We start from the raw sequence: 15297 nt of genomic DNA on the forward strand, positions 1-15297 counted from the left end.
ATGCACCCCTCTTCTCCCCATAATTGTGCATTTCTTAGGTCCTCTGCTTTTCCTGCTCAGTCAATGGCTGTTTAGATGAATGTTGCTGTAATTCTGTTGTCCCTCACACCCTGCCTTGCATGGGATGACTGTGATTTAGATCATTCCCATGAGAAGGGTCAGGACACCATGCCCATGATCGGAATGTCAGCAATCCCATGGCTGGCAGAGGCTCCTCAGCAAGACCCCTAACCCTATAAACTTCAGGAATACTGCCTGAACCTGCCTTCTGATACTCACTGATACATTTATTTGCTAAATAAATTAAAGTACATATACTCTTTCAGTCGCTGTTCAGCAATACACTGGACAATAGTGGGCATTACAATGCCTGTATGGTGTTACACTGATCGCAATTATATGAGCTAAGCATTTCATTCATTAATTCTCTCTCTTTATGGTTAATTTAGTGCCATACTACTAAAAGATCAAACAATACTACAGTGAGTATGAGACATCCATCCCTGCTTACCCTATTCGGGGAGGGCGCTGTTCTAGAAGTTACGGGCACAAGGCAGGAAACTAACACAGGATGGGGTGCCAACCTATTGCAGGGCACACACACATATATGCAGTGTGGTAAGTTCAAGTCACCTCATTATGTTTTTGGACTGTGGGGGGAAACCAGTTGAAATCCCACATCAATATAGGGGGAGAACATGCAAACTCCACACACATGGAGCCATGGTGGACAATCAAACCCAGGTCCCAGAGATGAGTGGCAACAGCACTAATCACTGCACCACCATGGCACCACACTGCCCATATAAAACACACAATATTCATTTAACAAATTAATTTTAAATAACTCAATTTATTTCAGATAATCTGTTTAGATTACACAGAATCTGAAATACCCTCTGGAAACCATCTGAAACCCAATGCCTTGACACAGCAGTTTCTCAATTTTAACATGGAAAATGACACTGCGGCAGTGCGATTCTCCATTCTTAAGTAAATAACAAATGGGACATTCGAAGGAGGTTCCTTTCAAGTAAGTTTTAATATTGTGCACTGGAGAGAACCCAGATGACTCGCATCACTTTTGCTTCAGAGAACATTGTGGGGAGCGGGGATGGGGGAAGGGAGTGGTCACATTTTCTGAAACCTTCTCCCTTTCATTCTGAGCCTCATAATCCTGCTAAGGCAACGAAATGAGCGTCCAATCAGCTGCCATCAGAAGAAGGGACTACACACCATGACACCGCACACACAGTCCTCTGTGGTATCCCATAATGCCACTGGGGGAAGGCAGCACAGGCGAAAGCTTCCCAATAAAATGCTTCCAGAGATGATCATGGTGCCAAAAAAATGTCCTTTAAACTGTTATACATATGAAAATGAAAAGAACAAAAACAAGTCAAGGTTTTCCTCGGTATTACAAGAATCTACGAGAAGGGACTGTATGGCATCCTCACAGCAGTACAACATAGAATAACCATTGCACAATTAACCTACTGGTTAATGTAGTACAAAATAAGTACAAATGTACCAGCACTAGTGGTTCAGCTGTAATTTTCACAATTGGGAAAACAAAATTATAAAGGCAAGCTCAAAAGGCAATTGCCTCCAGGTTATAAAGCAGCACATCACGGGCATGATTTCGTGGAATAAATACAATCAATCTCCTAAATATTTCGACGTGAGTGACAGAAAAATAATTCAGGGGAATTTTGCAAAACAGCCAGTAGAGCAAGCCTAAGAGCAAGGGCAGTATTTCAGGGAAAGCCAGACACAATCAGGGCTCCACAGTAATAGCTGTAGCACTTTCCCATAATCCTCAGCGGCTGAGTTATTATAATGCCCCTTCCTCAAGTTCTCAGAATGAATAAATTAATTAATTTGTGTTTTTTCAAACCTATACAGCCGTTGAATTCGGAGAGGCTATAATTCTTTCTTTAGCCAACACACACAACCGAAAAACATAAAAGAGAAAGTTAAGTGTGCAGGGCTTTGTGATGCATTCTGCCTGGTTTTCAATATATTTGGATACTGCATTTGTCTTTTTCTCTAACATTAAGACCACGCTCTGGTTTCGTACAAAATAGAAAGCAAATGTGAATATGTCCATATTCTTGAGCAAAAATAAGTTTAAAACATTTATTCTTTAAAAAATGGAAATTAAAAACAACTTCACAGAGTGCAGGTAAACAATCAGACATCGATAATGAAAAAAGGGTCAAACTCAAATACAATATGCAACATTAGACTACTTTTCTGTACAGAAATTAAGACACCTATACAACACTGGTAGATGTTAGAGGATTCTCGTAATATACAACTATACCAACAGAAGTCTTAAGAGAACATTCTAAATATTTACCTGTGCATGTGGAAAAAAAAACATTCCTCACCCTTCTCTCCTTTTTTCATTTGTTCAGCATAAATAACAGAGTTTTGCAAGTCATTAATAAGAAAATTTTAGGCTTATTGCAGATTGGAAGGTTGGTTATAACCAGATAAGTTGCATTATTGACACGGGGAAGAGGATTATGGGTGGAGCGGGGTTGAAAGAGAGGCGCCATTCCTCTGCTTTTTCCTGCCACTGGCCAGCCAATCACGGCACAGAACGAAATATCCATACATTCTCCATGTTAAACACTGCGCAGAAAAATCGAGACTCTACCCTGATCCCATTGGTAAAAGAAGCAACCCGTGGCTCCGTTTTTGTCTCCGTGTTTTTCTCGATAATGTAATTTTCACAGCTTCAACTCGTTGGCGATTTTGGACGCTATGTTCTTGAAGGCGATGGAGGTCCCCGATATCCGCTTGAAACGCACGCCGTTGAGTGAAAGGCGGGGCAGCTTGCACACCTCCATCTCCCATTGGACCAGGTTGTCCTGGTGGGCGTCGCCGTGGACGCAGAAGAGCAGGAAGCGCTCACGCTGCTCAAAGTCGCAGTTGTTGGCGTCCAGCACCTTGCGGATCTCGCGCATCATGTCGTTGGGGTCCATGGAGCTGGTGGTCTTCATGCTCCAGGTGAAGCGTAGCGAGCGAGGCTTCGACTCCCGGCTCTCCTCCCTGAACTCCCTCGTTTCTCCAGAGGTGCTCCTGGAAATAGATGGCATCACCATCACATCGTTTCTCACTTGGATACGACGCCCTTGAAGTGAGCAGTACGCTATCTGTACTTATCTAACCCAAAAGTCCTCCTCAGCAGTCTTCCCATAAATTTAAGGAACCATTTAAAGTCATGCACCACTTTTAAACGTTCAAGTCTAGACTGGTCAGCAAAGTTTTTTTCCTGAACCATCGCGTGCTGCGGTGGGCGCCATCTTGTGGAGAAACAGCAATATTCTGGAGATGCAGGAAATGATCGATGAAGGACATTTAGGTAATGCCATGATGGATAGGATAACGTTACACACACAGCTGGGTTGTTCAAATGCCTCTCTGTAGATATAGCCTTTAGATATTTGATTCTAAAATATATCTCTGCAAAGTAAACAAAAGAATTGAAAGGTCAAAGTTCAAGTCATGGATGCAGTTTACTGTCTAGTTTGATAAAGAGCAAGGTTTCGGCAACAAGTGCAAAAGGAAACCAAAGTAAAAAATTGCATAATTGCATATTTTCCTGTATTTCTTTACCTTTCATATCCATGTGTGAGTGTTGCTCTCTGTTTATAGTATGTAAGTGAACAACTATTGTGTCCAATCTGATGTGTGGGCAAATGAATTTGCCCAATAAAGTATTGTCCAGTCTATTTTATTCAAAAACATGAAATAGTAGTGCCAAAAATATGTCCCTGAGATCTAACTAACACCATTTATAAATTTCTTATTTTTTTATTTAAGAAAGCAGCACAGAATTACGCAGAATTAGCATGGGATACTCTGGGAAATGTTTTTTTTAATAAAAAGTTGGTGACTAACACTGAGTGTTGAGAAGCTGAAGAAGACCTTGTCACGTTTCCCCTGAATGAACACATTCGTCCTGAAATACCTTTGATGTCCCAGATCCTCGATAATTAAATAGACACCACAGATGTTCCTGCAGTGGCCTGGACGGCACGTGGAGCACAAATCTTAGGTTTCCATGGTGACATTCTGGATGCCCCCATCTCCACCCTGCTCGTTTACGAGATGTCCCATAATGCAACAGCCAGGGCTGCCTATGAAATGTTAGGCCCATGCTAGCCTCACTTCTTCTTTTAGGGTGTGATCCACATCAAGTGAAGCGAACGACATTGGCCCGGGACATGGAGACAGCGAGGGCAGGAGGGCCGAGGCTATGGATTCCCACCAAAAAACCATGGCAAAAGCAGCATGTGAGACATGCAAATGAGATGACAACATGAGCAAAGGCATGATCGCGTGAAGCAGGACACGGCTGGAGCAACACGCAGCTGGTCGCTCACAAACATGACGATGACTGTGCACCTGTGATGTTATCTAACCCACTGGAGTCTTTTCACCCTAGAATTCAAACCCAGCTCCAAGGCTTCAGACCCCTCTTTCTTTATATGATATGATATTCCAGGATATATTCTTGTTTCCAGAGCTCAGATTGACCAGCAGGTCGGTCCTTGAATGATCTCACAGTATCTCGAGTGGTATCTCACCTTGTGGCGTCTGTCTTAGCACTGGCCTCTCCTTCACTGGGAACCCTCGGAGGCAATCGAGAGGGTAAAGTTCATTATCAGAGAAGGGCATGGGACACACACTGGGAGGAGGGGGCCACAGCGACCCCGCCTCTCCACAGTGCAACCCAGGGGAGCACCCAGGAGAGAAAGCGTTAGCACACCAAGCCCACGGCAGAACTGAAGAAGATGACACACACAAGCAGAGGAGCAGAACTGGCACAACCCTTTCTGGGCCCCTAAGCAAAATCTGATTACCCTATTTGTCATTTGTCATCTGCCTTCTTACTGACAGGCTGATTAGAAGGGGAGCCCCCTAGTGGCAGCTAGGCTCTAAGCAGCCGCTTAGGTCGCTCATGCCTTGGGCCAGTCCAGCAGAGAGAGGAACCTGATCCCAGGCTACAGTTTGCACCACACTGACAGTGAAGGTTACATCAGAGATTTATTAAAGGGGATAATGCAGGCAGAAACGACACACCGCACACGTGCTGCAGACTGAAGTTGCTCAAAACGCCCTTATTTATCTCTTAATAATTTGCGATTCATGCCACACCGATAAGCAGAAGCTTTCAAAATGAATACTTACAAGAAAAAGTGTTTTAACGTTGCATGGAATGTATAAAATTATAAAATAGTATAAAGTATATAATAGTATAATAAAGTATATAAATATATATAAATAGTATATAAAGTATAAAATAGGTATAACAACTAAACTTGCCTAGTGTAAAAAAATACCAAACAACTCAGATTAGGTCCCATTATAACTATAATCCAAACATGAACATGTACTGGGCATGAAGATGTATTCAGTAGTAGAATTTTTTTGTAATGACAGGACATGCTAAGTGTTAAATTCATTTCTATAGAAAACAATTATACAAGTTAAAAGTATGCCAATACATGTTCTGACTGGATTGAGTTGCAGTTTAATTAATCAAACGTTTTTATATGTTGTTATTTAAGGCATTATTTATTTATTTTTTGTAAAAAAAAAAGATGCATAACAAATGAGCTTTCTTTTTACATAAAACCCTGATAAACCACAGCCTTCATTGTTATCCATCCATTTTCTGTAACCGCTTGTCCTATTTGGGGTTCTGGCTGGGGGCGGGGGGCAGGCAGAGCCTATAGGTGTAAGGCAGGAAACAACCCAGGACGCAGAGGAAACCCATTGATGACACAGGCAGAACATACAAACTCCACACACAGACAAATAGCAGGGGTTTGAACCCGGGTCCCAGAGGCATGAGGCAACAGCATTAACCACTGCACCACCATGCCATCTACCTTTCTCTTCTTCTTTATTACAATTATTATTATTTATTATTAATAATAGCTCATTTTAGATAGTTGGTGCAGAGCTTAAATAAAATTGATTTAGTGCAACAGGACAAACACAGTGATCAGCTAGGCCCAGAAGTGCTGGTGGGGCAGGGACACCCTGGCAGATTCATGGGGCCCGGCACGCTATAAGACCCGTATTTCTTCAGACTGGAAGGGCCAACCCGGGGAGCCCAAGGCCCAGAATTTCTAACTCCGCCGCTGGCTAGGCGAAAGAGGACAGCTCGGAGTGGAGCTGAAACTAGCTCAGTCATTCATCATGACATCAATGTTAATTGACTCGAGCTAAATTAGCCATCGTTGCTAAGTGGTGATATGAGGTGACACCTGCAGGGTCACAAAGACACGCGTTACTTGCATTGTTGATGCTTTACTTATGAACACACGGCCGTATTTATTCCATAAAGTATTTTTACTATTATAAATACTACTGACATGTTGAAGTGAGCAACCAGAAAGCCTGAACTATAAATATCAATAGTCCCAGGATGCTTGAGACTTTGTATCCATTGTAATTTCCTGTTCCCTGTGAACCAGTCTCTGTTTGCATAGAATTATGATCATCTGATAACCTCCAGTCACAGAAAAAGGTGCATATTAATGCTGATATGGTTATTCTACACAGCCATAGACTGGCTATAATACAAATTAAAAAATAAAATTCCTAATTATGTAACATAAATAAGGCCACACCCGCTTTACAGTACGAGGTCTACATAGAATATATTACATGAAATACATGCAATATGTAATATAACGACAAAAACCCAGGAGACAAAAATACTGCCGGAATATTGATGCTGGCGACCAGAGTCATCAGGGAGTGAGTCATCGGTGTGTTTTGGTCTGCTGGTCCCATGCATTTCACATTGGGGGGTTCGATTGGGAGAGGGGAGAAAGACGACTGGGAGCTCGTCATGTCATGTGATAGGCAGTGGACAGCAAAGGAGCGGCTTAGTGGGAGGTGCTTGTATATCACTCGCTGGCTGGGGGCACCTACCTCCTGTCTGCTCTATAAATCACAGTTATATTTCTGTGGGTAAGGCTCCTCTCAAAAAGCTGATGATACTCTTATGACCGGAATACCCTTTATTAGCAATGAAAAATTGATGCAGCAAGACCTGAAGTCTAGTTATATGTATAAGCTTTCAAGATCAATAACCTGGCTTGAAATCAATGTATGTTTGCTTAATTGAACAACAAAGAATCTGGGTTTTTAATTCCACACCAGTGTATAATACTCAGGCTAATGCTAAATAACAATACAGACATATTGTTTTTTCTTTCCCATCAGAACTCAGGCGATGAGCTTGAACTGGAACTCAGGGGCTGGCCTCGTAGTAAAGGTGACACAGCCGCTCATGTCCCCTGTGCACGTGCTGAGTTCTACACCTGATAACGACAGCATTGATTTACTGTCTGCCCTTGGCTCACCATGGCCGGTCAGAACCTCCAAACACTCAATAGCACATCTCAGGTTTCCCGGCCGAGTCGAGGGGTCACATGACTGCCCAGTTAACATACATGCAAGGCTGTGAACAGGTCATGGTCGGCTCCAGACTGGCTCTACATCAGGGCTGGCCCAACCGTTTTTTGGGGCCCTAAGCAAAATTTGATGAACCCAGTTTTCATTTGTCAACTTCCTTCCCATTCTGAGAACCTGATCAGTTGGAGGGCCCCCTGCTGGCCACTGGGCCCTAAGCAGGCGCTTAGTTTGCTCACATCATCGGTCGGTGCTGCTCTACATGCAGCCCCACGTGGGTAACGTGAATGGTGATGGCTGGCTAGATGTTACAGTGATGATGGTCTGTACTCTAGGCACACAGGTATATAGGCGTCCAGAAATTTAAAATTTAAAAAGTTTAAAATGAATCCTCGTGATCATGTCCCCCTTCATGCCACCATCCATCTCTGACCAAGATTTTTGTTGACTGAGGGAAAGAATGAATGGCCACCTGGGTAATAATTAGTAATCATGAGCAGGAAGAGAGCTTCCGGGGGGGGCGGTATGACAGATCCTGTGTTGGTCAGGAGCAGGAATGCACCTGAGCCCCTGACTTTGTATGAAAACTGTATATCAGCATGGTCTATCAGATGCCCCAGGAACCTGACCGGGACGCAAATGAACGTACTGATTTGATTGGCTGGTACCACTGATTGACAGGAGGATTTAACCAACAGGCTGGAGATGCAGAAGGAAGGTTCTCACCCCCGCGAATCCAGGGGTTGCCATGGCGATGAAGACTGACCTGCGGACAAAGCGGGCGGTGATCTTGCCGATGATGCCGCTGGAGGTGCCACGGCGGGCCTGCGCCAGGGCGGCGGCATCGTGTGACAGCGTGGGTGAGGCAGGGGGGCCGTTGTAGGCAGTGCCGTGCCGGTCCCGCAGCTGTCCCCCGTGGAAGGTGCTGCGACTGGAGGTGCCGCGCGGGAAGCGGCTCTGCTCGGGCGTGCTGCTGCTGCTGATGCTGTGGGCCGAGGGGGAGGCGGCCGGGGCACGGGGGGCAGAGCTACAGGCCAACAGACAGAAGCAGTCGATTCAGGAGGCACCCTGACCCAGCGCGGTTTTGATTCTCTGATCCTCTAACAACAGGGTGTCTGGGGCAGGTGAAAACAGCCACAAACATACAACAGCTTCCCAGGTCGCTGTAATAACTTATCAAAGGCAGTTTGAACGCTAATTATGTTTCTTGGATGCACTGTTAGACAAAGCAGCACTGACACTTTAATTACTGTAACTGTGGACTGTCTGGCCAAAACTCTACAAGCTGAGCAGCTGCCAAGCTGAGCTCCAGCAAACAAACATCACTCATGATCAGTCATCAGTCAGACTCCACACTCAGACATTTTAGCGGTTCGATGAGGCAAGATGTTGCAGCCGCTTTCGCTAGCTGGCAGTTTGTCGATTAATCACGCTAAAAGCATGTGGCTTCGGGAAAGGGGTTTATCAAGAGGCAGCTGAGGTCAGGAGGAGTCTTCAAAAGACAATAGCAATCCTAAAAGAGGAAATACTCAACCTGTGGAAATGCTGGTACTCTCTTACAGTCCATAAACAGCCAACATCACATTTATCTAGTAGTAACTTCTGTCCAAAGCAAGATGCAGCTTGGGCTCAGAGAGCAGGGCCAGCCTGCACCCGAAAATGACCTGGGTTAAGTATCGGACAACCACATGACCACTCTGACAGCTACAGGATTCAAACCCATGCCATTGCGGATGCCTAATCCACTGAGCCACAGACCACTCTGCAGTTCTTTAATTTATCTGGTGTTTCAAAAATTAATTAATTTTAATGTAAAACAGCTGGAAGTCCTAATACAGCACATACATATGGGAATCACGATGACGACAGCAAATCAGCAACCTGCTTTGATCACCGCATCCCGGGCGCTTTCCGTAACTTGGAGTCATGGTGAATTTACGCATCATTGCATCATTACGTCCATTAGGTCTCCTACAACCCCAAAAGGAGCATATCCTGCATCAACATCAATAATGATTAAAAGGATGGTCTGATATGCCCTTGGGCACTTACCTTGGCCTGTACTCACTGTTGTCCTCAATGGGAGGAAGCGCACCTTTGCCTGGGTGTCCCGGAGTGGACACTGACTTGGAGTGACGAGGTCGGGTAGAGGGCGCTCCAGAGAAGGGCGGGGAGGTGCTGACAGGCATCTCTGTCAGGCTGTGAAGGGGAAGGGTTAACCAAACTGTCTCAGGCCCTCAGACAGAGGCTAATCAGTCATTAGCGTGCTGGCTAATGACGCCCTCTTGAACGATAAAGGACCAGGCAGCAGACGTGTTAGCTGCCAGAGGACTCCTTACCTGCTGTCCTTGCCGTTGTGGATGCCGGAGTGCCGCTCCGTGCTGGAGCGCTCGCACACGTACGTGTTCCTGCGGGTCATTGCTCCGCCCAGGGCTGTGCTGCTCTGTGGGAATGTGGGATAGCACACCAGTCATTGGGGAGTTTGTGAAGAGACTTTCAGGTCAGACATTCACAGGAGGTGAGAGGGAAGCCCAGTGGGGGATTTTACAAGATTCATATGTTTTTTTTTTACTTTTAAAAATGTATATATAATTATAATATAATGTATATATAATTATAATATATATAATTATTTGGTAACACTTTATTGATGGGACACAAATGCTTAGTAATAACAGTTACTCCTGAAGTAAAAATCATGAACAAATATAGTCACTTCTTCAGATAAAAGATGCATCATGATTCATTAATGATGAACAAATATGAGCATTTAACTTGTGTTAATCATTTCTTGTTGCTTCAGTAGTTCACAAAGGGTTACAGAATTAACAGATATAGTGACATATATAGTAACTGCTTGGGATGAAAGATGCATCATGATTCATTAATGATGAACAAATATGAGATCAGTATGTAACTTGCGTTATTCATGAATTGTTCCTTCAGTAGATTACGAAGATTTCCTGAATTAACAGATACAGTAACAAATATAGTGACTGCTTGAGATGAAACATGCATCACGATTCAAAAATGATGAATTAACATGAGATCAATATGTAACTAAGACATAGTTTGTGGTTATTTAATACATAAGTGTATAATACTATACTATTCGTGCCCGTCAAGTAAAGTGCTGCAAATTATTGTATGCACTAAAAAATGTTTCAGATGGTATGCTTATGTTATGGATAGATCAAGTATCTAGAATTTTATCAGTAGAAGTCAACAGATTTATGCAACTTGCTGTACAACCTATTCAATTAACAGCAAAATAAAGGCTCTTTAAGAGCTGATCTTACAGTCGATATGTAAACCAGCTAACCTGAGAGAAACGTCCATTACTGATTCACACCAATCTGCATGCAACACACTCCTGCAGTCTGTAAAACTCCTTTTACTCCATTTCAGCCTCTCACTATGTCCATATAAATAGGTTCAGCTGCAGCTTTGAAATACTGAGTGGCCACGGGATTATTTATACTACATGTAGAGAATAGCCTACAGTAGTTGTAGAAATGAGGGAAAAATAGCTTGCTCTTAACCACATATATACTAAGAAGTTATTTCAAGTGTAGAATAGTTGCCAAAAGGGTATGAAAACTAGTCTGTCTCTCTCCTGCTAGATAAATGCCCCCCCCCCCAACACACAGGGTTAGTGCTGAGAAGCATTTCAGACAGACACTCTGATGTGACAATTCAGGAGTCACTCCCTCCTGAAAAACAGCCCCCGCCCCCCCGCCCCCCAACGGCCTCCCATGTGCCGCTCACCCCTTGCCCTGTCGCCGACTTCTTCCTCTCCTGCACTACCAGGGGGGACGTTGGCACGTCGCCCTTGGAGCTGGAGGCGCCCAACTTGTGGCTGGCATCCCAGCCCTCCTTTTTCTCACTCTCCACGCTGTTGGCCTGGGCTCGCTTGGTGTAGGAGACCGTCGGAGGGATGCTGGGGGCCACTGGCAAGGCAGCAAAACCGCCACACAGTCACAAAGAGGAGGCAGACACCGGCCCTTTAACAGAGCTAACTGATTTCCCACATTATTAAGGGATACCGTATTGCTTCTTATAAATAACCCCTTGACATTTCCCATATATTTAAAAAACAGCACTAAGTAATGAATGAAGATGGATTGCCGAGCCATACTGGGGGATTTATAATACCCTCCATAGAACCAATGTGTTATTAGGATCTGCAGAACGGCAGGTCATCCATTTTATCTAACACACACAGCAGCAAAGGAGCAAACGTCCAAAAGCCAAACCAAGAGGGTGGGATGGGACCACTGTGCTCTGATCCAGTGTGTCAGCATAAACAAGGAAGTGCACATCAACGTGTCGAGCCTGAATGATGACCAGTCAGTCAAGTGCTTCTGCAAATGCTTAATCATCAGGGTAAAATCAGAATATTATGGGTAACTCAATGAGCTCCAGCCACATGCACTAAGATGTGAAGGAAAATGTGACAAGTAACATGCCAGCAGGGGGCACCAGAGAGCCAGGATCACAGCATCCATAAAAGGGGAATCTTTCGGACTACTTTACTTGATTGAATGTGAATCCCCACCGTGATCGCTGAAGCGCCGCTGCTTCTGATTGGCCGAAATGCTGCGCTGTACTTTGGAGTGAGCCGGGGAATGCGTAGAGCTGTTGTTCAGGTCACTGTTGGGTCGTGACCTTTGACACAGGTTGCTGCTGGAGAGGGAGTCACTCCCCTCTAACTGGGGACATAAATAACAGGAAGAAGGCAAAGGATCACTCTTCCTTTCAAGGCTCTTTTTAATACCAGGTCAGGAAACATGGACTCTAATGTAACTCACGTTACCTGCGTGCTCAATCAGTTTGTGATGTTGAGTCTTTTACAATTTTCACATTACACACACTGCTCCTTGTCCGTATTGTGCCTCTATCTTTTACTGGTCCCTTTAATTTAATTTAATCAGGTTCCCCAAAATTTAACATTTAATTAATCAATAATTGTACCATGTGAGTTTGTATTTTCATTATTAATCATGGATTTTAAACTGATCCTAATTCTTACTGGTTAAGACAGAATACAGTCTCATATACAATGTTTAATTCAGCAACATCACCAGGCAACATTGTTAGGCCATTAATGGGCCGGCTGCTTATTAATTGTTATTCATTCCTTATTTTCATTACTATCCTATAATTTTAACTGCAGGTAAGACTGAACCTTGCCAAGTTTCATAACCAAAAACAGAAATCCAGAAAGATACTGCTGGACCTCAGCCACAAGGCGCTACACTGTGGCAGCATTTCAATGACACGGTAATGTCCTCCGAGGCAAAGCCAGGGCGATTCCCACACGTATCTATCGAGCCCCTGTAACCTTACCTCTCTCCCAGCACATTAAACTGCAGCGTCATGCGGCTGGCAGCCAGATATGCCTGCAAATGACAACCCGCCGCCCTTCACAGATTTAACAATCCAGAGAGTTCTGATGGTCCTCCTGCATTGTCAGTGCTGAGCTCAGGTCCTGCACTGCATGCTTTAGCAGGACCCAGGTATGTTTCACTGTGTGTGTAACTGCGTGTAAATTGACTTAGCTGATCCGCCCAACTTGCCTCTGGTTGTTTCCTACCCAGTAAAAGGTAGGTGGCCATGACCTCATCGTACTTCTGACCCACCAAGGACTCTGTAATTTCATCTTTCAGGAACCCCATGGTAACCATGAGATCTACGTGGGGGAGGGGGGCAGAGGGGTCGGGGAGAGAAATCGACAGAGGTGTGAGGGTGAGATTGCGGCAGCACTGAGGGCAGGGAGTAAGAATTCCCGATACGACCGGCAGACTCGGACAGCGACGGTGAGAGCTTTCAGCGTCTGCGTTTCATCGAGACAAAGGGTCCCGACCTATCCTCTGACTGTCCCCGAAATCCAGCTCAGGTTCAGCGTAAGGCTTCAGCTCCTCCTCCTCGTGGCCCACGTTCATCCAGCGCTCTTTCATTATTTGCTAGCAAGAGAAAGAGATGGCAGCAGTATTTTCATGACATGAAGGGCACAGAGGATAATTTCTCACATGGACATGAGAGTTATGAGTGTGCAGACAAGCCCATACTCCTGTCGTTAGAGCAGCTGTCAAGTTCAAACTTCTAAATACGGTTAAGATATATTCTTATATATCCTCTAAAACCTTCTCAATAGAGAATGCGAGGCAGCATGTATTTACACATTTCTGGTGTGATTTTGAAGTGTTTTCACAAAAAAAATGTTTGGTGATGACATGGCACACCAGACCCGAGACACAATTACTAAATGATTTCGGGGGGAGGGGTCAGGGGGACGTTTGGGGGTCACATCGGGGGGGAGGCGTACCTCCAGGCTGCCCCGTTTGCAGGGGTTCAGGACCAGCAGTTTCTTGAGTAGGTTCTCGCAGTCAGTTGACATGTAGAAGGGGATGCGGTATTTCCCTCGCAGCACCCGCTCCCGCAGCTCCTACGCATGGCGACACACAGCAGCGTTACGAGGAACATGCGTCCATAGGCCAGACTAGGGTGCTAAGCCAGACAAGAACCAGGAATGACATCAATGTCGCTGCATTAACTCAAACAGCAGTCCGCACTCCACCATGTTAAATTTCACGAATCTAATCTCTGCTCTGAAGCTGTATTATTATTGGTTGGTGCTCACAATCTGCTTTTATCATGTATCGACTTCAATAATTTTAATATTTCAGGATGAATTCAACACTCATAGACCACAATATTCTGGAACACTATGCCTGTTATCAGAAGGTTGTTAGTTCAAACCCCATGGTCAGCAGAGTGATTTCACTGCTGGGTCCTTAAACCTCAAGTTCTCCAGGGACTGACTGACCCTGTTTCCTGAATTGTACAGCACTTTGGGAAAAAGCCTCTGTTAAATAAATAAATGAAGAGATGGCTGACCAAAACAAGCACTGCTATACCAAGCAGACAAAGAACATTCTCCATATAGTCATGGTGCCGATGATAAAGAGGAGAGCTTGCAGTTATGCAGTGTTACTGGATTTAGATCCAGACCACCATGACTGCATGCTGTATGAGGGTCACCTTGAGGTTCTGCCCATCGAAGGGCAGCGAGCCGCTGACCAGCGTGTAGAGGATGACCCCCAGGCTCCAGACGTCCACCTCAGGACCATCGTATTTCTTGCCTTGGAAGAGCTCAGGGGCGGCGTAGGGGGGGCTGCCACAGAAGGTGTCCAGCTTGCTGCCCACCGTGAACTCGTTGCTGAAGCCAAAGTCAGCAATCTTGATGTTCATGTCAGCATCCAGCAGCAGGTTCTCCGCCTACGTAGGGCAGCCGTCAGACTGGTGATTAGATAGGCCAACACCAGCCAGGCGTTTGCCATGGAGCTATCCTTTATAAATGAACATTCAGCTTCAGCTGCAACGCTGAAGTCCAGAAAGACAAGATTACCTGCAAAATGAATGTGGGGATATTTGCACTACACATCAGTTACACATCAGTTTCTGATTTTCTTTAAAAGATTTCCTGACAAATAATTGATTTTTCTATGAAAGACACTATTACATATATGTATCATTTCTAATTCAGGCAAGCCCAGTCATTTTTAGGGGGGTTGAATACATTTGCAAGATACTGTATATTTAAACTCTTCCTTTGTTTATACACTGTCAGGGGCACCAATTTTGTACCTGTGCTTGTCACCGGGGCTCTATCCTTGAGGGTCTGCCAATTGTACCCTAGCTAGCTGTAGGTAATTGTACCTTTTAAGATACAGAGGAACATCCCCAAGGTACAAACAACATCAATGTACCCCCAATGGTACAAAACTGTTGCTGAGTCCATTTCCTTATCTTAAAATGCACTTTTACCCTTGAGGGTATAGCCCCAGT

At 44.7% G+C, this 15297-nt stretch overlaps 1 protein-coding gene across 4 annotated transcripts in view; it reads right to left on the reverse strand.

The window, feature by feature from the left end:
- Window positions 1–266: 266 nt before the first annotated feature.
- mark1 (MAP/microtubule affinity-regulating kinase 1) overlaps window positions 267–15297 on the reverse strand; it is an 83519-nt gene continuing 68488 nt past the window's right edge. For 2 of the 4 annotated variants that reach the window (XM_072703889.1, XM_023830360.2), the window contains 11 exons: window positions 14491–14727; window positions 13775–13894; window positions 13313–13412; window positions 13026–13138; window positions 12005–12158; window positions 11215–11396; window positions 9786–9889; window positions 9499–9645; window positions 8213–8473; window positions 4602–4646; window positions 267–3090 (listed from right to left, as the gene is read on the reverse strand). In XM_072703889.1, coding sequence (XP_072559990.1) covers window positions 2739–3090; window positions 4602–4646; window positions 8213–8473; window positions 9499–9645; window positions 9786–9889; window positions 11215–11396; window positions 12005–12158; window positions 13026–13138; window positions 13313–13412; window positions 13775–13894; window positions 14491–14727 — 1815 coding nt within the window. In that variant the 3' untranslated portion in view covers window positions 267–2738. The remainder of the gene's footprint in view (window positions 3091–4601; window positions 4647–8212; window positions 8474–9498; window positions 9646–9785; window positions 9890–11214; window positions 11397–12004; window positions 12159–13025; window positions 13139–13312; window positions 13413–13774; window positions 13895–14490; window positions 14728–15297) is intronic. The other 2 variants (XM_072703890.1, XM_072703891.1) reach the window with 2 other exon arrangements.

This window comes from Paramormyrops kingsleyae, chromosome 20, assembly GCF_048594095.1.
Source record: "Paramormyrops kingsleyae isolate MSU_618 chromosome 20, PKINGS_0.4, whole genome shotgun sequence".
In the NCBI taxonomy this organism is placed as follows: domain Eukaryota; kingdom Metazoa; phylum Chordata; class Actinopteri; order Osteoglossiformes; family Mormyridae; genus Paramormyrops; species Paramormyrops kingsleyae.